General features: G+C 43.2%; 1 protein-coding gene across 3 annotated transcripts in view; it reads left to right on the top strand.

Moving 5' to 3' along the window:
* Positions 1-20,929, top strand: part of LOC135543492 (gamma-aminobutyric acid receptor subunit beta-3-like) — a 35,530-nt gene extending 14,601 nt beyond the window's left edge. For 2 of the 3 annotated variants that reach the window (XM_064970799.1, XM_064970797.1), the window contains 4 exons: positions 9,145-9,297; positions 15,978-16,225; positions 16,396-16,479; positions 17,110-20,929. In XM_064970799.1, coding sequence (XP_064826871.1) covers positions 9,145-9,297; positions 15,978-16,225; positions 16,396-16,479; positions 17,110-17,466 — 842 coding nt within the window. In that variant the 3' untranslated portion in view covers positions 17,467-20,929. The remainder of the gene's footprint in view (positions 1-9,144; positions 9,298-15,977; positions 16,226-16,395; positions 16,480-17,109) is intronic. The other variant, XM_064970798.1, reaches the window with a different exon arrangement.
* The last annotated feature ends 1,874 nt before the right edge of the window (positions 20,930-22,803 follow it).

Raw genomic sequence — 22,803 nt, 5'->3', positions numbered from 1 at the left:
TATCCGATGGACGGTATAAGCCGGCTGGCCTCCAATGACACGAGGCGGAGGGGGAGGTCTGTCTGCCGGGACAAGGGGAGAAAAAACAACAGGTTTTAACAATGAAATGTGAAATGTGGGATTAATCTTAAGGGATCTGGGTAAGTGTAGGCGATAAGAAACTGGGTTAACTCTCCTGGCAACCTTGAAGGGACCGATGTATTTTTGGGACAGCTTGCGAGACTCCACCCGTAGAGGTAAGTCTCTTGTGGAGAGCCAGACTCTCTGGCCGGGGCGCAGGGTAGGCCCGGGACGGCGACATCTGTTGGCTTGTTGTTGGTACCTCTGTGAGGAACGCATAAGATTAAGACGGGTCTTCCTCCACATAAGCCGACAGCGTCTGACGAACTTCAAGGCTGAAGGCACTCTGACTTCTGCCTCCTGGTCCGGGAACAATGGAGGAGCATAGCCAAACTGACACTCGTGCGGGGACATACCAGTGGAGGAGGAGCGCAAGGTGTTGTGCACGTATTCGGCCCAAACAATAAAGGATGACCATGTGGACGGGTTGTCACGAGTCATACATCGGAGGGTGGTTTCCAGCTCTTGATTCATCCTCTCTGTTTGGCCGTTGGACTCCGGATGGTACCCTGAAGATAGACTGGCAGAAGCCCCCATGAGTTGGCAGAAGGCCTTCCAAAACCTTGAGGCGAACTGGGGACCTCTGTCAGAAACCATATCTTGAGGAATGCCGAAGACTCGGAACACATGATTAATTACCAACTCAGCCGTTTCCTTGGCAGAAGGTAACTTAGTCAGAGGGACGAACCTGGCCGCCTTAGAAAACCTGTCGATTATGACTAGGATAGTAGTATTGCCATGGGATGGAGGAAGTCCAGTAATAAAGTCCAATGAGATATGGGACCAGGGTCTGTGGGGAACAGGTAAAGGGTGAAGGAGTCCTTGAGGGCGGAGGTGAGAAGATTTGCCCTGGCAGCACACGGGACAGGCATTGACGAAAGTGGCAACGTCTTCTCTTATGGTAGGCCACCAGAACTTACGCTGGATGAACTCCAAGGTGCGACCTACGCCCGGATGACAGGTGAGGCGAGAGGAGTGCCCCCACAGAAGGACCTGAGTCCTCACTGCCTTGGGGACAAACAACCGATTGGCAGGACCTCCTTTCGGGTCCGGTTCGCTAGCTTGAGCACGTCTCACGGTATCCTCAACTTGCCACGAGATCGGAGCCACAATCTTAGCAGCAGGAAGGACAGGCATGTCCGTGTCATCTCGAATGGCAGGAGCGTAGACTCGGGACAGGGCATCCGGTTTGAGATTCTTCGACCCAGGCCGATAGGTGAGGATAAACTGGAATCGATTGAAGAAAAGAGACCATCTAGACCAAAAGAGACCATCTTACGGACCATTTTTGTGGTCCGTAAGCACTTGAAACGGGTGAGAAGCCCCCTCGAGCCAGTGTCTCCATTCCTTCAATGCCATCTTAACCGCTAGGAGTTCACGATCCCCCACATCGTAGTTCCTCTCAGTCGGGGTAAGCCGGTGTGAGAAGAAAGCGCACGGATGAAGCTTCTTGTCTTCACCCCTCTGAGACAGGACAGCTCCAACACCAACCTCTGATGCGTCTACCTCCACCACAAATGGTTCATCCGTAGTCGGTAGTATCAGGATGGGAGCAGAGAGAACGCGCTGCTTGAGTCCTTGGAAGGCCGTCTCAGCTTCTCTTCCCCACAAAAACCTTGCATTGCCACCCTTGGTTAAAGCTGAGAGAGGGGCTGCCACCAAGCTGAAGTTCTTGATGAACTTGCGGTAAAAGTTTGTGAAGCCCAGGAAACGCTGAACTTCCTTAACGGATTTGGGGGTGGGCCAATCCGCTACCGCCCCTACCTTCCTGGGGTCCATTTGGACTCGACCGGGTTCCACTACAAATCCCAGGAATTGTACTCGGGATGAATGGAATTCACATTTTTCCGGCTTAACGTACAGATGGCTGTCCAGGAGGCGTTTGAGTACTTGTCTGACATGCTTAGTGTGTTCTTGAAGGGAGCTCGAAAAGATGAGGATGTCATCCAAGTAAACGAACACAAATATGTTAAGCATATCCCTAAGCACATCGTTTATGAGCGCTTGGAACACCGCTGGGGCGTTGGTCAGGCCGAAGGGCATCACCAAGTATTCATAGTGACCAGTAGGCGTGTTGAAAGCGGTCTTCCACTCGTCACCAGGTCTGATCCGCACAAGATGGTATGCGTTCCGCAGGTCAAGCTTAGTGAAAACAACTGCTTCCTGGAGCAGCTCGAAGGCTGTGGCCATAAGGGGTAGCGGGTAACGGTTACGGACGGTTATGGCATTGAGTCCCCGGTAGTCGATGCAAGGACGTAATCCACCGTCTTTCTTGGCCACAAAGAAAAACCCTGCTCCCGCCGGGGAGGTGGATGGACGCATGAGGCCTGGTTCCAGAGCGTCCTTGATGTAGGTATCCATAGCAGCTCGTTCGGGTGGAGATAGGGAAAAGATCCGACCCCTGGGGGGCAAGTGCCCGGAAACAGGTCGATGGGGCAATCGTAAGGTCTATGGGGTGGTAGCATGGTGGCCCTCTGTTTGCTAAACACCAGTTTGAGGTCATGATAACACTCGGGAACTCGGGTCAGGTCGATGGATTCTAAAGACTCGGGAGTAGAACTCGGGGAATTCTGGAAAATACAAGTAGCTTGGCACGTAGGACCCCACTGCTTGATAGTGCCCACAGACCAGTCGATGTGAGGGTTATGGCTGTGAAGCCAGGGGTATCCAAGGACGAGAGTGAACTCGGAACAGGAGATCAAATGAAAGTTCATCAATTCCTGGTGTTGTGAAACTGAAAGTCGCAAGGAGGTAGTGACATGAGTGACAAGTCCAGATCCCAAAGGGCTTCCATCCAATGTAGTGACCCTCATGGGTTCACTTAGAGGTTCAGAGGGAACGCCATTCTCCTTCGCCCAGACACCATCCATGAAGTTACCTGCGGCTCCAGAGTCTACCAAGGCTTGAAGGTGAAGCTTGTGGTTGTCCCAGGAGAGGGTGACTGGAATGAGCAGACGGGATTTGGACGGATGGGAGGAGGTTATGTTTCCCGTTACAGTTCCCCCCGGTCTGTACAGGACAGAGCGTTTCCCTGGAGCCCGGGACACGTGGAACGGAAATGGCCCGGTTTGCCGCAATATAGACAGCGTCGCTCCCTCATCCGGCGGTCTCTCTCAGCCTGGGAGATGCGTCCAATCTGCATGGGTTCCGATGGAGCCAGCGAGGATAAAGGTGGGGACTCGGAGCTGGGACTGATAGGGGCTAGAGGTCTACGGTTGAGTTCTCTCTCTCTCAGACGCTGGTCAATGCGTGAGGCCAACTTGATCAGGGACTCGAGATTGTCCGGTGGTTCCCGAGTGGCCAGTTCATCTTGGATAGTGTCGGAAAGGCCTTTCAGAAAGCACACCGTGAGCGCCTCGTTGTTCCAGCCACTCGCTGCTGCCACCGTGCGGAACTGGATGGCATAGTCCGTCACGCTGCGCCAACCTTGGTGGAGAGTCAGGAGCTGTTTGGCTGAGTCAGAACCACTGCTTGGGCCTTGAAACACTCGTTTGAATTCCTCAGCAAAGGCAGAGTAGCTGGCACAGCAGGAACTATGGGCATCCCACACAGCAGTAGCCCAGGCCAGGGCTTTCTCCGACAGCAGGGTGATGATATAAGCGATCTTAGACCGGTCGGTGGGAAACGATGAGGGTTGTAGCTCAAAGGAGAGAGAACATTGGGTGAGAAACCCTTTACAAGCACTTGGATCACCTGAGAACCGTTGGGGAGGTGGAAGACGAGGTTCAGCCAGGGGGTTAACTGCCATGGGTACGTGAATCTGAGGTACTGGGACAGGAACTGTTGCCGGGGTAAGACGATCAGATATTTGCTTAATGGAAGTCAGCATCTCCGACAGAAGATGAGAATGTCTAGCCATTAAGGCCTCTTGCTGAACCAGGGCGGCTTTGTGGCGTTGGACAGTCTCCTGGTGGTGGGACAGCATGGCAAAAAGGTCCTGGGAACTGGCTGCCTCTGGGTTCATTTTTGGCTCTGTGTTTCTGTCAGGACCCGGTTACGAACCTGGGTCTCCGGAGTGAGAAACAGTCACTTAACCAACTGAGCCACGAATAGTCAGCAGAACCCAGAAGATGAGGCAGACACAGCAGTACTTAAGACGGTGTATTTAATAAAGTAAAAAGTAAAGTCCTCCAATACAAAAAATGGCAAATCCAAAAGGTGGTAGGAATAGCACAAAAAAGCCTCAAGAGATACTCAAAAACAAAAACAGAATTCCACAAGAGCATCCACCGGAATCGACAAGAATACACAGAACACTAGGGCTGGGTGCTAACATACAAACACAGAGCACAGAACTGAGGGAAACTAAGGGTTTAAATACAATCAGGGGAAACGAGGCACAGGTGCAAATAATAATGGGGAACAAGGGAAAAAACATAAGGTCAAAAAGCACAATGGGGGCATCTAGTGACCAAAACCCGGAACAACCCTGGCCAAATCCTGACACATGCTCAGAAAATACACATCCTTACCATGTTATTTTCCATTTCGCTTTTTACCCAACCAGTGCTCCACTATGAAACTCTTCACTGCTACTTAAGTTCTCTAGTGGCTGTATCTTCCAGTTCGGATTCAATGTTATCGGTATCCTTGACATCATTTGGTGCGTGGGTGCGTGCATGTTCGTGTATGCGGGCACATGCATGTCAGGTTGTGAGAGTTTGTATGTATATGCACTTGCTTTTATGCGAGAACTCCTCACCATCCCTACCTTTTATTTGAGTCCCTGATGGCAGCCATTCAAGTTTAGTGTCCAGTCTGGCCCCCTCTATACTCTTTCCCCTCTCCCTGGCTCCACAGTGTGGCCCCCTGTCTCCCTGCTCCCTGGCTCCTCAGTGTGGCCCCCTGTCTCCCTTCTCCCTGGCTCCTCAGTGTGGCCGCCTGTCTCCCCTCTCCCTGGCTCCTCAGTCTGGTCCTCTGTCTCCCCTCTCCCTGGCTCCTCAGTGTGGCCCCCTGTCTCCCCTCTCCCTGACTCCTCAGTCTGGTCCTCTGTCTCCCCTCTCCCTGGCTCCTCAGTGTGGCCCCCTGTCTCCCCTCTCACTGGCTCCTCAGTCTGGTCCTCTGTCTCCCCTCTCCCTGGCTCCTCAGTCTGGTCGTCTGTCTCCCTTCTCCCTGGCTCCTCAGTGTGGCCCCCTGTCTCCCCTCTCCCTGGCTCCTCAGTCTGGTCCTCTGTCTCCCCTCTCCCTGGCTCCTCAGTCTGGTCCTCTGTCTCCCTTCTCCCTGGCTCCTCAGTGTGGCCCCCTGTCTCCCCTCTCCCTGGCTCCTCAGTCTGGTCCTCTGTCTCCCCTCTCCCTGGCTCCTCAGTGTGGCCCCCTGTCTCCCCTCTCACTGGCTCCTCAGTCTGGTCCTCTGTCTCCCCTCTCCCTGGCTCCTCAGTCTGGTCGTCTGTCTCCCTTCTCCCTGGCTCCTCAGTGTGGTCGTCTGTCTCCCTTCTCCCTGGCTCCTCAGTCTGGTCCTCTGTCTCCCCTCTCCCTGGCTCCTCAGTCTGGTCCTCTGTCTCCCTTCTCCCTGGCTCCTCAGTGTGGCCCCCTGTCTCCCCTCTCCCTGGCTCCTCAGTCTGGTCCTCTGTCTCCCCTCTCCCTAGCTCCTCAGTCTGGTCCTCTGTCTCCCCTCTCCCTGGCTCCTCAGTCTGGTCCTCTGTCTCCCCTCTCCCTGGCTCCTCAGTCTGGTCCTCTGTCTCCCCTCTCCCTGGCTCCTCTGAGGACCCTTGCATCATACTTCAAAGGCCTGTCTCCCTCCCCGAGCCTGGCTAAAGACCAACTTTCCTCCATGTGCTGCTGTTGCTTGCTTCACTCACACAGACTCACACAGGAGCAGTGAATGATGGTAGGATGGCAATTACCCAGCTGTTTTCTTCAGCTCTTTAAAAGAGAGAAGCCATGGAGAAGCGGCCTAGGAAACGGAGCATCAGAAATTCATGTGGAAAATAAGGCCCAGAGCATCAATTATTCCCCTCCAAGCTCACAAGGAAACATCGCCATAATGATTTCAAGTTTCAAGGTGTAATGTCATGTACAGCTCCAGAACCAAGTGGAGAACATGTCTGTCAACGATTCCTAGACACCATCATCATTCCTATTTGTGAAATGTGAAATGCCTATCTTGAACCCAACACAGGAAATAAAAAATAAGAAAAACACAAGAAAGTAAGTAAGCATATTTTATACAGGGTCAGTCAGTTCTAGTACCATATTTACAATGTGCAGTGATACTGGAAGAGTATAGGTAGATATGTATAGGGGTAAGGCATATATTATAAACAGGAGTAGTTTCAGTGTGTATGTGAGTGGGTGTACGGGTGTGTAGAGTCATTGTAAATGTGTGAGCAAATTATGAATTGAGTGTTTGTGTGTTGGAATGTCAGGGTGCGTGAGTGTGAATAGAGAAAGTGCGAAAATGTAAATAAATGAAATACAAAGGTCAACTCAGATTGGTTGTTTCAGATGAGTTGTTTCCACATGCTTTTTCCCCCTCTCACTTTAGCAGTGGATAAAGGGGATCTCTGTTGAACTGGTGAACGTTGTCAGAACGTTGTTGGACATTGCACCCTTACATTATGAGAGTTTTCACGTCGTGGTCGTCATGGGTGTTGTCATGGTTACCATATCACCATCACCATCCTCCTCTATTCCGTCCTCTCCTCTCCTCCTCCTCATCCCCCTCTTCCTCCTCCTCATAACATACGGTGTACTCTCCCACTTGCTGACAAACGTCCAGACACAGCTAGTGTGAACGCTTAGTTGCACACCTACATCCTCTGTATCACCAATCTTCTTTCAACACCTACTTTCGCCTCCAACTATATCTCGTATAATGTTACCATTCTTAAAGGGACAGTTCCCTTCCATGACAATTTTTTTTTTCACCTTTATTTAACCAGGTAGGCAAGTTGAGAACAAGTTCTCATTTACAATTGCGACCTGGCCAAGATAACGCAAAGCAGTTCAACACATACAACGACACATGGAGTAAAACAAACACACAGTCAATAATACAGTATAAACAAGTCTATATACGATGTGAGCAAATGAGGTGAGATAAGAGAGGTAAAGGCAACAAAAAGGCCATGGTGGCAAAGTAAATACAATATAGCAAGTAAAACACTGGAATGGTAGATTTGCAGTGGAAGAATGTGCAAAGTAGAAATAAAAAATAATGGGGTGCAAAGGAGCAAAATAAATAAATAAAATAAATACAGTAGGAAAAGAGGTAGTTGTTTGGGCTAAATTATAGGTGGGCTATGTACAGGTGCAATAATCTGTGAGCTGCTCTGACAGCTGGTGCTTAAAGCTAGTGAGGGAGATAAGTGTTTCCAGTTTCAGAGATTTTTGTAGTTTGTTCCAGTCATTAGCAGCAGAGAACTGGGAGGAGAGGCGGCCAAAGAAAGAATTGTTTTTTTGGAGTGACCAGAGAGATATACCTGCTGGAGCGTGTGGTACAGGTGGGTGATGCTATGGTGACCAGCGAGCTGAGATAAGGGGGGACTTTACCTAGCAGGGTCATGTAGATGACATGGAGCCAGTGGGTTTGGTGACGAGTATGAAGCGAGGGCCAGCCAACGAGAGCGTACAGGTCGCAATGGTGGGTAGTATATTGGGGTTTGGTGACAAAACGGATGGCAAATGTCAGACTGCAGGATTGGTAGGATGGTCAGTTTTACAAGGGTATGTTTGGCAGCATGAGTGAAGGATGCTTTGCTGCGAAATAGGAAGCCAATTCTAGATTTAACTTTGGATTGGAGATGTTTGATGTGGGTCTGGAAGGAGAGTTTACAGTCTAACCAGACACCTAGGTATTTGTAGTTGTCCACGTATTCTAAGTCAGAGCCGTCCAGAGTAGTGATGTTGGACAGGCGGGCAGGGGCAGGCAGCGATCGGTTGAAGAGCATGCATTTAGTTTTACTTGTATTTTAAGAGCAATTGGAGGCCACGGAAGGAGAGTTGTATGGCATTGAAGCTTGCCTGGAGGGTTGTCAACACAATGTCCAAAGAAGGGCCAGAAGTATACAGAATGGTGTCGTCTGCGTAGAGGTGGATCAGAGACTCACCAGCAGCAAGAGCGACATCATTGATGTATACAGAGAAGAGAGTCGGTCCAAGAATTGAACCCTGTGGCACCCTCACGAATGTGCCTCGTCTCACGTATACAGTACATGGACAGCAATCCATGGATCCAGATAGTTTCTGACCCGAGAGTTTTGATTGGTTTGTTTAGGAATTTCTGTGTGCAAATCAATGGGAGTTTTATGATCTATGTTAGCGTGATTTAAATCCCATGCTTACATAAATAGCCACGGTAATGTGTGGTCTGGAGGATATTTTTTTAGGTCAACTTGTCGTAGTAGCAGTGGAAGGACTTCCTCCTATCGCTTAGAGGTGTACAACTGACACCCTTGAGTTCTGCATTGCTTCTGGTACTCGTTTGTCCTTGGCTCTTAATGGATCAATAAGTGTCATTGATTGGCTGAGGAGTCCACACACTATACCCAGATGTTAATTCGTCTCTGATTAACAAGGCAAGACATGGACGAAAACCAGCAGACGCTACGACCCTTGAGGACCAGAGTCATGCATCACTGGTTTAATGCTATACAGAGAGGAATGTGCACTATACATTCAACTCAAATGGTCATTTATGACGACAGATATGTGATGAATCATAAAGTTTGTTTTTCATGAGCCAGGTCAGAGAAGAAATACATACATTACCAAATGCCTAACATATCAATCTCTAAGACTTTTATACATGCATAAATTATAAAATAATATATGTCGATTGAAAGTGCAACATTTTCTTTCATCACAGTTAGTATTGAAATATTTTATTATTTGCCTCGCATTCATCGCCAACGTGTGTCAAATTGTTGTGAAGTATGGTTCAAGGATGCTTGTTTCCATGGTGATAAATCCAACCCATGCTGCCATTGCCATAGAAACAAAAACAAAAACACGAGGTGTTCCATAATGCTCCTCGAACCAAGAAGTCGTTCATTCTGTTCAACTTCTCAACATCTTGTTTTCATAGGTGCCTACCCACGACTGTCTTTGAGCTTCAAGCTAAAGAGGAACATTGGCTACTTTATCCTGCAGACCTACATGCCCTCCATCCTGATCACCATCTTGTCCTGGGTCTCCTTCTGGATCAATTACGATGCCTCGGCTGCAAGAGTGGCATTAGGTAGGTGTACAAGCACCATATGTTACACATTGTACAATATTAACAAGTATCTGAATGCCGTTTCCCTATTATTGTGACTGATCCCAACATCCCACTAGTTATACAGTCTTAGGAAAAAAGGGCTATCTAGGACTAAAAAGGGTTATTCGGCTGTCCCCACAGGATAACCCTTTGAATAACCCTTTTTGGTTCCAGATAGAACCCTTTTGCATTCCATGTAGAACCCTTTCCACAGATGGTTCTACATGGAACCCAAAAGGGTTCATCGACCTGGAACCAAAAAGGGTTCATCTACCTGGAACCAAAAAGGGGACAAACGAAGAACGCTTTTGGAACCCTTTTGTAGGGCCACACATACAGTCTAGTCCATGAGATAATTATACTCTAATTCTATTTTGATGGTCTACTCTGTATTACTGAATGGACAGATTCCCCTGCACTCTCTCATGAACATAAAACAGAGAATTGGGAGGTCTTTGCAAAGGCCTGCAATATCCGGTGGTTTGCTAATAAGGAGTCCACCAGAGAAAAACATTAACTCCCTCAGTGATATATCGTTATGGGATTTCCTTTACCACCCAGAAGGGTGCTTTGTGGAAGCTGCATGCCGGTAAGAGCAGCAATCAAGATATCAATGCAGTGGGAAAACAATTGAATTGTTTGAAGGTAAAATTGATTAGGGAGCTGTGTTACAGTGAATTCCAAATCCAGATGACCCACTTGGCCCTAATCTTGTTCCAGCACATTTTCTTCACTCTCTCGTGGAGTACCTTTAATCAATAACTCTGAGCAAAAGAAATAAAACTCCCCATTCAGTATGTACATTTTAGTAGCCTCTCTTATCCTGAGCAATTTTAAAGTAATGAGTGCGTACATTTTCATTGAATTGAACCCACAATCCTGAGCGTTGCAAGCATCGTGCTGTACCAGCTGAGCCACACAGGACCTACAGTGTGTTCAGTGTAGCTCACCTTCTGCATGCGTTCAGTGGTGTACAGGATGCAAGGTGCAGGGAAAGCAGGGTACAATAACCTGGACCTGTATATGCAGTGTTCAGCGATGTAACACTCCGGAAGTTTGTTCAAAGTACCAGAGCTGTTCCATGTACTGGTGCTGTTTAAAGTACTGTATTCCTTTGGTTAAATGTCCTCTAGAGTTGCTAAGGCTCTGCGATCATACTTCCTCACTTTTAGACGAGAGTATCTTCTGACACCTTAGAGACAGTTAAGTGTGGACCAAATCTCATTTCTTGATAACCTCGTAACCCCCCAATTTCAGAGAACAGACGATGGGGATAATGTAGCGATAATGCCGTTAGCAAGCAGAGTGCTACAGGATCTGAAGTCATTTGCACGGTGCTTTAGTGGCTCCTTCCTGATGATTATGCAGCAGAAATAGAGTAGGGAGGCTGTCTGAAACATACAATTAGATAGACATTAAAGGAGCAGTCTGGGATTGGTGGATCCATTTTTGAACTTTTAAATGAGTGATATATATATATAAAAAAACTAATCTCATAAGCTCATGAGGCATTTATAAGAATCAATGGGTATATATATATATGTGTGTGTTTATATATATATATATATATATATATATACATATATATATACCCATTGATTCTTATAAATGCCTCATGAGCTTAGTTTTAACTGTCATACCCCATCAGAAACCAATGTATTAGCTTGTTGTATGCCATAGTTTGTAAACAATGGAATGGTACACATACACTGTATAGCCTAAAAACATGGCTGCAACTATCATTTTGGTATCATCTATGGTCAGTTCTTAGCACCAAAGTGACTTACAGTCATGTGTGCATACATTTTACATGTGGGTGGCCTTGGGAATTTAACCCACAACGCTGGCCGTGCAAGCGCTATGCTCTACCAACTGAGCCATACAGGATCACATACTGTAGGCTCTATAGCACAGTATAGGCTCCATAGCACAGTAATTACCAGTAGACTAACCCAAATAGTTCATTGTTCAGTAGCAGACCAGTATGTTAGCAGATGTGGAGTACTTACCACTTTCTAATTTTTGGGAGGTACTATTTAAATGCATAATACCTACACACCTTTTGGGAGGTACTATTTAAATGCATAATGCCTACACACCTTTTGGGAGGTACTATTTAAATGCATAATGCCTACACACCTTTTGGGAGGTACTATTTAAATGCATAATACCTACACACCTTTTGGGAGGTACTATTTAAATGCATAATACCTACACACCTTTTGGGAGGTACTATTTAAATGCATAATACCTACACACCTTTTGGGAGGTACTATTTAAATGCATAATACCTACACACCTTTTGGGAGGTACTATTTAAATGCATAATACCTACACATCTTTTGGGTGGTACTATTTAAATGCATAATGCCTACACACCTTTTGGGAGGTACTATTTAAATGCATAATACCTACACACCTTTTGGGAGGTACTATTTAAATGCATAATGCCTACACACCTTTTGGGAGGTACTATTTAAATGCATAATGCCTACACACCTTTTGGGAGGTACTATTTAAATGCATAATACCTACACACCTCTTGGGAGGTACTATTTAAATGCATAATGCCTACACATCTTTTGGGAGGTACTATTTAAATGCATAATACCTACACACCTTTTGGGAGGTACTATTTAAATGCATAATGCCTACACACCTTTTGGGAGGTACTATTTAAATGCATAATACCTACACACCTTTTGGGAGGTACTATTTAAATGCATAATACCTACACACCTTTTGGGAGGTACTATTTAAATGCATAATACCTACACATCTTTTGGGTGGTACTATTTAAATGCATAATGCCTACACACCTTTTGGGAGGTACTATTTAAATGCATAATACATACACACCTTTTGGGAGGTACTATTTAAATGCATAATGCCTACACACCTTTTGGGAGGTACTATTTAAATGCATAATGCCTACACACCTTTTGGGAGGTACTATTTAAATGCATAATGCCTACATACCTTTTGGGAGGTACTATTTAAATGCATAATACCTACACACCTCTTGGGAGGTACTATTTAAATGCATAATGCCTACACATCTTTTGGGAGGTACTATTTAAATGCATAATACCTACACACCTTTTGGGAGGTACTATTTAAATGCATAATACCTACACACCTTTTGGGAGGTACTATTTAAATGCATAATGCCTACACATCTTTTGGGAGGTACTATTTAAATGCATAATACCTACACACCTTTTGGGAGGTACTATTTAAATGCATAATGCCTACATACCTTTTGGGAGGTACTATTTAAATGCATAATACCTACACACCTCTTGGGAGGTACTATTTAAATGCATAATGCCTACACATCTTTTGGGAGGTACTATTTAAATGGATAATACCTACACACCTTTTGGGAGGTACTATTTAAATGCATAATGCCTACACATCTTTTGGGAGGTACTATTTAAATGCATAATGCCTACACACCTTTTGGGAGGTACTATTTAAATGCATAATGCCTACACACCTTTTGGGAGGTACTATTTAAATGCATAATGCCTACATACCTTTTGGGAGGTACTATTTAAATGCATAATACCTACACACCTCTTGGGAGGTACTATTTAAATGCATAATGCCTACACACCTTTTGGGAGGTACTATTTAAATGCATAATGCCTACACACCTTTTGGGAGGTACTATTTAAATGCATAATACCTACACACCTTTTGGGAGGTACTATTTAAATGCATAATGCCTACATACCTTTTGGGAGGTACTATTTAAATGCATAATACCTACACACCTTTTGGGAGGTACTATTTAAATGCATAATACCTACACACCTTTTGGGAGGTACTATTTAAATGCATAATGCCTACACATCTTTTGGGAGGTACTATTTAAATGCATAATACCTACACACCTTTTGGGAGGTACTATTTAAATGCATAATGCCTACATACCTTTTGGGAGGTACTATTTAAATGCATAATACCTACACACCTCTTGGGAGGTACTATTTAAATGCATAATGCCTACACATCTTTTGGGAGGTACTATTTAAATGGATAATACCTACACACCTTTTGGGAGGTACTATTTAAATGCATAATGCCTACACATCTTTTGGGAGGTACTATTTAAATGCATAATACCTACACACCTTTTGGGAGGTACTATTTAAATGCATAATGCCTACACACCTTTTGGGAGGTACTATTTAAATGCATAATGCCTACACACCTTTTGGGAGGTACTATTTAAATGCATAATACCTACACACCTTTTGGGAGGTACTATTTAAATGCATAATGCCTACACATCTTTTGGGAGGTACTATTTAAATGCATAATACCTACACACCTTTTGGGAGGTACTATTTAAATGCATAATGCCTACATACCTTTTGGGAGGTACTATTTAAATGCATAATACCTACACACCTCTTGGGAGGTACTATTTAAATGCATAATGCCTACACATCTTTTGGGAGGTACTATTTAAATGGATAATACCTACACACCTTTTGGGAGGTACTATTTAAATGCATAATACCTACACACCTTTTGGGTGGTACTATTTAAATGCATAATGCCTACACATCTTTTGGGAGGTACTATTTAAACGCATAATACCTACACACCTTTTGGGATTTACTATTTAAATGCATAATACCTACACACCTTTTGGGAGGTACTATTTAAATGCATAATACCTACACACCTTTTGGGAGGTACTATTTAAATGCATAATGCCTACACATCTTTTGGGAGGTACTATTTAAATGCATAATACCTACACACCTTTTGGGAGGTACTATTTAAATGCATAATACCTACACATATTTTGGGTGGTACTATTTAAATGCATAATGCCTACACACCTTTTGGGAGGTACTATTTAAATGCATAATACCTACACACCTTTTGGGAGGTACTATTTAAATGCATAATGCCTACACACCTTTTGGGAGGTACTATTTAAATGCATAATGCCTACACACCTTTTGGGAGGTACTATTTAAATGCATAATGCCTACACACCTTTTGGGAGGTACTTTTTAAATGCATAATACCTACACACCTTTTGGGAGGTACTATTTAAATGCATAATGCCTACACACCTTTTGGGAGGTACTATTTAAATGCATAATGGCTACACACCTTTTGGGAGGTACTATTTAAATGCATAATACCTACACACCTTTTGGGAGGTACTATTTAAATGCATAATGCCTACACACCTTTTGGGAGGTACTATTTAAATGCATAATACCTACACACCTTTTGGGAGGTACTATTTAAATGCATAATACCTACACACCTTTTGGGAGGTACTATTTAAATGCATAATACCTACACACCTTTTGGGAAGTACTATTTAAATGCACAATGCCTGACATTTTTCCTTTGAAAGTGGCTAGAGAGAGAGAGAGAGAGAGAGAGAGAGAGAGATAGATAGAGAAGCTCCATAAAAATATATTTATCCCCAGAGAGTCCGGTCTCCTGATGAAAAAGAAGGGAGGCCCACGGGCACATGGCCCTGTGATTAAATTGTCAGGTCGGTGGGTGCAGTGAAGGACAGAGAGTAATAGAACCACAGAGGGAACACCGATAAAGAACATGGCTGCCGTTCAGCAAAACCACAGAGATCGTTGCAATGAGTAAAAGCAAAAGGGGAGAATGCTGAAACACACACACACAGAGAGAAACACACACACACTGTCACAGCAAACCGGTAATATTTAACTGTCTCCTTTAATGTTCCAATAAATCAAGGAAAGGGCCAGATTGATCCTACACTCTAACTACCTCCAGTGTGGCTTTATGACAGTACTAGCTACTGATACACATGGTTTATATTTATTGTCAAAGAAAATACATGTTACTATTTTATTTGAGGTCAGTTTTCCTACATATGTGTTTCTGCACGGACAACAGATAAAGCATGTGCAAAGAATGCATTGTTTCCATTTAGGGGCCTTTCTTTAGGACAGAATGTGTAGTATATTTAACATGAGACATTCAATTCAACTCCTTCCACGGTTAAAATGTCACTCACAGCTGGAGGCTGAATGTACACAATTATTCAACAAGTTATTTGAGGTTGGTGGTGTCCGAGGGGCAAGTAGAGGACTAACTTTTGAATTTCTATTCGGGGAGGTTATTATCTCTGATTTTGGCTCAGAGCACAACAAGACAACCAAGTCCCATTCGTTATATACTGTAGCCAACTCTTCTACCATTGTCACGCCATGCATGTTTTGGAGGAGGAGTTAATTGGCAAAAGCACAAACAGACTGGAGCACCAGGCTACTACGAGGCAATCTGAGGCTAAAATTATATCAAATAATATTCCCCTCTGTTCTGGGAAGTGGTTTGGTTGGAACATAATTACAAATAATTAGTAGACTGCAAATTGACCACAAGAATCTCAAACAGACATAATGTTTGACTAAAACACAATTATTTCAAACCTTGCTTAAATTTGTATATGATCACGTGTCTCTCCATTAAGCATGGGGATACTTGGGAACAGATTGATTTAATTAAAATGACTTGGAGCTGATTTCCTGACTTTTTTTTACAGTCTTTATGTCCAACAATGAAAATTTAAAAAATTCTCAGAAAACTTGTGGGGGCCAGTTGGGGAACCCTGCCTTAAACTGTCAATTGTATTCCAGGGATCACCACTGTGCTCACCATGACCACCATCAATACCCATCTGAGAGAGACGCTTCCCAAGATCCCCTACGTCAAGGCCATTGACATGTACCTGATGGGCTGCTTCGTCATGGTTTTCCTGGCCCTGCTGGAGTACGCCTTCGTCAACTACATCTTCTTCGGCCGTGGGCCACAGATGCAGAAGAAGCTGGCAGAGAAAGCCGAGAGGGCCAACAACGAGAGAGCGGCCAAATATGACACCAATCGGGTAAGTCGTCATGAAGATCTCTGTCGAGACGCTCTAACTTCTTCAAAGTTTTTCCAAGGTTCTTGGGTTTCAGGTTGAGAAATTGTCGGGTGTTATCTTTGCAGTCCGTACACTCTTACGACGGCAGATCAGAAACTCTATAAATATGGTGTTGTGTTTCTTGTGGTTAGTCTCCTCAGGAAGGAGGTAAAACGTCATCTCTTAAGCTGACTAAGCAGCCTAATAGAGCAAAAACGCTCCGTGTCTCACAGTCGGTGAGTCTTGACCAGCGGACACATATTTTTTCACTATCTGTCTGACTTGTCTGTCACCATTGACTGACATTACATTTTTTTTTTTATGTCCGCATGATAATTTAATGAGTTTGTACGTGTCACTTGCTACCCAAGTTGCCATTGTCCTTTTTTCAACTTCTGGTTTGACATTTGCATGTCCAATGCAACCTGCAAGCCATATGTTCCGTAGTGTTGCTAGAAAACAGATATTGTGCTGTGTTGTCCATTCAAACGTTCATTCAAAGTGACCTCATTCCTACATAGTCTCATATCTTGATTATCTAATGTATGTCATTGGTCTAAATCAGTGGTTCTCAATCCTGGTCCTGGGAACCCAAAGGGGTGCACATGATTAGTTTTGCCCTAGCACTACACACCTGATTCAAATGATCAACTCATCAAAAGGCTTTTATGATTTGAATCAGGTGTGTAGTGCTAAGGCAAAACCAAAAATTGGGTCCCCATGACCAGGATTGAGAACCACAGGTATAAATGGGTCTATAATGAACATAGTTCCGGTTCTCATCTCACCCTTGAACCTGTCCAGAGCAGGATAATCATGTTGTTGTAGCTCCAGATCATACATCAATCATCTACTTCTATCTCCAGGCGGAGTCCCACGGTAATATCCTGCTGACCACCCTGGAGATCCACAACGAGGTGGCCGGAAATGAGGTCACCACCAGCCTGGCGGACAGCAGGAACTCCTCCGTCATGGGATTTGACAACACCAGCACAGGTACCGGCGTCCAGTGCAGGAAGGCGAGCCGGGCCTCGGGTCCTCGCCACAGCCTCGACAGGCACGCCCAGCTCAAGAGGCACAAACTGCGGCGGCGCTCGTCGCAGCTCAAAATCAAAATCCCTGACCTGACGGACGTAAACGCCATCGACAGGTGGTCGCGGATTATCTTCCCCTCCGTTTTCTCCCTCTTTAATCTAATCTACTGGATGTATTATGTCAACTGATTGACTGATTTTAGGGTTAGATGGTGTTGTCATTTTTTTTCGTTCTCCTTCGTCATCATTTTGTCTTGGAAAAACAAAGGACTGCCTCTATGTCACACAGACAAACTGCTTTGACCCTTTTGTTCAAGGTTTTATATTTGCAGTCGTACTCAAATTGTGGATTGCGGTGGGATTGCTAATTCTTCAAATTTTGTACAGAACTATGTAGATAAATACCCATACTGTAGGACTGGGACTGTATACTTCCCAGTCTTTTTGCCCTCTCTGCAGTTTGATAATGTTCTTTATACCCATTTCAATTTGTGCAATCTGCAAGAAAGAAAAGGGAACCATAAAAAAAAAAGTTTTGTTAACAAACCCAAATAAAATACCAATGTTATGTAATGTATTATGCATATACACAATGAATTGTGGTGTAAACTTTATCATTATTTACATATTATTTTTTATGAATGCGGATCAATACAAAAATTATATACTCATGTTTTGTGATGCTTGCCATCTTTATCACGTATATATTTTTTTGTCTTGGTCAGATAATATCTTTTTCAAGTGCACATACAGTATTTGCATATTTTACAGTGAAGTGGTCCTGTTTCTGTATGTCTATGTACAGTGTATTATTATTATTATTAGTAGTAGTAATAGTAGTAGTAGTATTGCTATTATTATTATTATCATCATTATTATTATTACTATTATTATTATTATTACATACTGAACTATAATATTTTAACACAGGTGCAAATTAATGTCTAGGGTTGAGGGTTATAATATCTCAGGTTCTGGATTTTGCTAATTGGCGTCCATTAAGTTTTCAAAATCCTGTCAAGCAGTCTTGAAATTGGAATATTGATTGGTAATCTAAACATACCCACCACTGCACTCAATGAATCTGTCATGGTTCACATCTTTTTCTACCTGATATTGTGAATGCATGACAGGATTTCACTCAGTAAATTGACTTCATTCCTTTAAATCAGCTCCACCTTTGATACTGTAGCTGTGGAACTCTCCTGCCAATGGCCTTGTGCTATATACTGTATAACATGTCTTTGTGAAATATTTGGATATTTTTGTAAGGTGTAACGTTGACTATAACTACAGTATGTTAACTCCCTCTCTTGCGTGCGAGCATTGTAGACCATAGATTCCCTCTGTACACAACATTCCACGGAAGTGGCAGGGTTGAGGGTTTGTTCACAACATTCCACGGAAGTGGCAGGGTTGAGGGTTTGTTCACAACATTCCACTGAAGTGGCAGGGTTGAGCGTTTGTTCACAACATTCCACTGAAGTGGCAGGGTTGAGCGTTTGTTCACAACATTCCACTGAAGTGGCAGGGTTGAGGGTTTGTTCACAACATTCCACTGAAGTGGCAGGGTTGAGCGTTTGTTCACAACATACCACTGAAGTGGCTGAGCGTTTGTTTGTTTTTGACCATTTGACTGATCTTCACTGCTGAAATGACCTCCAACTGTAAATATAATGTATATAACAGATGTGATGTCAGTGTGCAAATTTGTATTTGGAGTTGTCTAATTAGTTGTCTGTTTTATAAGACCATGTGAAATACCGATGACATTTCTGTCCTCTTTAAATGCTTGAACATCTATTGAATTAACATATGGGGTTGATCATATATATTTTTTTTATAAGCAATGAATGCCATGAGAGACTATCTATCAAATGCACAGCCAATATAAATAATACAACAAAACGCATTGTAAATCAAGGTCATTGAGACCACTGATAGCGGCATATCATCGTCATCCATTTCTATATTTCTATATATCTATTCTGCACAGCTATCAAAGAAGCACATATGATGTATTAGTCTCTCAGTATACAACTGATGCATGAATTCTGTTCTACAGGGCAAGGACAACGAGCCATAGTCATTAGATTGTAACCAAACATCGAACACATCCCATGAGGAGATGTAATCAACGGCATGGGAGTAGCTAACATTTGATGAAACATTACCATTGTCCATATCACGCTGCTCTGGGCGAGAGAACATGCCTAGATGGCACTGTCTCTTGTTTCTCTATGCATGTTATATCGCATGAGTAGTGGCGATAAAAATGTAAAAAAATAACCTTAACCCTATCATCTTAGACCTGTATCTCAGATTACAAGTACAGTTCAAGAGATTGTGATAAACTGCCAGTCTCTGGTTGGTTACAGAGCAACCAATCATATCCTGGGGTCAATGGCTGGGATTCACAACGACAGTTTTCAAATATATAACACATTTATATACGCATAAAGAATAAGTCGTGCGCCCATGTATTTTACCATTACCAACTTGCAGCCAATTGCTTATAGTAGTGACATGTATCTCTGGTATGTAAATACACTTTGCTACTTGATCATTAAGCTTGTTGTGTGTTTTGGGTTTGAGTGATATAATGGCAGAGTGTGTGGTTACACACGCTGGCCTTTAAACAGTTACAGACCCTGTGGTTTCCCGTCCCTTTTCTACTGTGTAGATGAGGCAGTGTTGGCTGGGTCTTGGTGTAAGATGACTAATATCCCTTGTTCTTGGCGTAAGATAGGTAATATCTCTTGGTCTTGGTGTAAGATGAGTCATTTCTCTTGGTCTTGGTGCAAGATGAATTAAATATCTTGGTCTTGGTGAAAGATGAATAAAATATCTTGGTCTTGGTGAAAGATGAATAAAATATCTTGGTCTTGGTGAAAGATGAATAAAATATCTTGGTCTTGGTGTAAGATTAATAAAATATCTTGGTCTTGGTGTAAGATTAATAAAATATCTTGGTCTTGGTGAAAGATGAATAAAATATCTTGGTCTTGGTGAAAGATGAATAAAATATCTTGGTCTTGGTGTAAGATTAATAAAATATCTTGGTCTTGGTGTAAGATGAGTAATCTTTCCCGAGATGCAAAGACTTGAGTTCGCCCTTCAGAGCTAATGCCTAGGCTTTAGCTCAGAGGGCTAACACAGTCTTGTGGCATGCAAGAGACCTGGGTTTGAATCCCGGTCAGTCACATTGGCACATTCAATCTGACACTGTTTCATGCATTAAGTGCACTCATCGTTGCTGGCTTCTAATGTTGTCTGGCCCATTATGGAATGTCAACATGTTCTGTTCTGCCATAAATGTATTTAGGTATAGATATCTGTGTTTGTTTTTCTCCCTTATTTATTTAGGTTATAATGTTGCTCTATTCATGAAATAATATCAATATATGACAGTAATATCTGGTTTTGCATCCATTCAAATCAATGATTTCTGTAGCACACCTGTACATACGCTATAGCAACAGGATGAACAATGGACAAACTTCAGAGACAACATTTCTTGTTCCTAATGCATTTCTGTTGAATGATTGAATCTAGAAAAAGCCCAATAGTTTATGATTTATATGTCCGGTGAAGATAAACAAATGATTACCAGAATTCCTGGATTGTGATTAAAACCGTATTTATCAATGAATTTGTGTGTGTTGGATGTTCTGATGTGCCTTCGGCGACTTTAAATACACAAAATATTTGTTCATAGTCATGTACACTGAATAGAATTGCATTTTAAATATGTGTAAATATTAACTCTCAAGGAAGTGTTGCTTTTACAATACTCAAAAGGGTTAATTTAACACTGGATTAGTGGGATTCATGTGTACACTGAAAGTGTTACATTTAACACTGTCCCAGTTTAATTTGCTATGTACAATTATGATCTTCGACGGCAATCATGGACTGTAGGTCTGTGCCTCCAACAAATGGGGTATTCATACTGTAGTACATGTCCAAAAAATGCTTCACACTCGGCCTCTCCACCATCCAGCCATCTAGCTTGATTAACCTTTGCGCACCGAACAAATTAGCGGGATGACATTCGACAACATACGTTGATCGCTACATAAATAGTCATATTAAACATTCATGAAAATACAAGTGTCTCACATGTTTCGAAAGCCTAGAATCTTGCTAATACAACTGCGTTGTCAGATTTAAAAAAGGATTTACTGCGAAAGAATATGATGCGATTATCTGAGGAGAGAGCCCCATAAAAAACAACTATTTCAACCAAGCACAGGCGTAACAAAATCACAAACGGCAATAAAATAAATTGTTTAAATCGTTTGACGATCTTCCTCTGTTTGGAATCCCAATGGTCATTGTAACACAATGAATGGTCTTTTGTTTGATAAAATCCATTTTTATAACCTAACACGAAACATTTTGTGAACCGCTTGTGTCGTGAATTCGGTCTCATTCCATTTTCGACGACCAATTTGATGTAAATACACACACTAAATGTGACTTTTCCAGTCATGTTTGGTTTCATTGCAATCAACTGGTTTGTTTGTAAAACAACCAAACCTGATGGGTCATTTTGCTGGAGATATTGACTGAAAGAAACCGATTTGAAGACAACAAGTAATGACATCATTGTACACCAATGATATGACCGCTGTTTCATTGATTGACTGTATTTTAACCCAATGACCACTGATCGTCTTGAAATCTAGCTGGGTAGATAGCTAATGAGCTGAGGTAAATGGCAATATGTAATGTTTATGTGTTGGAAGACCAACCCATGTAGTAAACTCCAGCGTAAAGAGGTTCATTTGCCATTGAAGATTCATACCGGAAGGTGCCACACGTTACGCACAGCGTTGTTTTGATAAAGCGCATCTTCAGCTGTTTATATACAGTGGGGCAAAAAAGTATTTAGTCAGCCACCAATTGTGCAAGTTCTCCCACTTAAATAGATGAGAGAGGCCTGTAATTTTCATCATAGGTACACTTCAACTATGACAGACAAAATGAGAGAGAAAAATCCAGAAAATCACATTGTAGGATTTTTAATGAATTTATTTGCAAATTATGGTGGAAAATAAGTATTTGGTCACCTACAAACAAGAAAAATTTCTGGCTCTCACAGACCTGTAACTTCTTCTTTAAGAGGCCCCTCTTTCCTCAACTTGTTACCTGTATTAATGGCACCTGTTTGAACTTGTTATCAGTATAAAAGACACCTGTCCACAACCTCAAACAGTCACACTCCAAACTCCACTATGGCCAAGACCAAAGAGCTGTCAAAGGACACCAGAAACAAAATGGTAGGCCTGCACCAGGCTGGGAAGACTGAATCTGCAATAGGTAAGCAGCTTGGTTTGAAGAAATCAACTGTGGGAGCAATTATTAGGAAATGGAAGACATACAAGACCACTGATAATCTCCCTCGATCTGGGGCCCCACGCAAGATCTCACCCCGTGGGGTCAAAATGATCACAAGAACAGTGAGCAAAAATCCCAGAACCACACGGGGGGACCTAGTGAATGACCTGCAGAGAGCTGGGA

This window comes from Oncorhynchus masou, chromosome 7, assembly GCF_036934945.1.
Source record: "Oncorhynchus masou masou isolate Uvic2021 chromosome 7, UVic_Omas_1.1, whole genome shotgun sequence".
NCBI classification, from domain to species: domain Eukaryota; kingdom Metazoa; phylum Chordata; class Actinopteri; order Salmoniformes; family Salmonidae; genus Oncorhynchus; species Oncorhynchus masou.
This window is presented reverse-complemented; position numbering and strand designations above follow the sequence as displayed.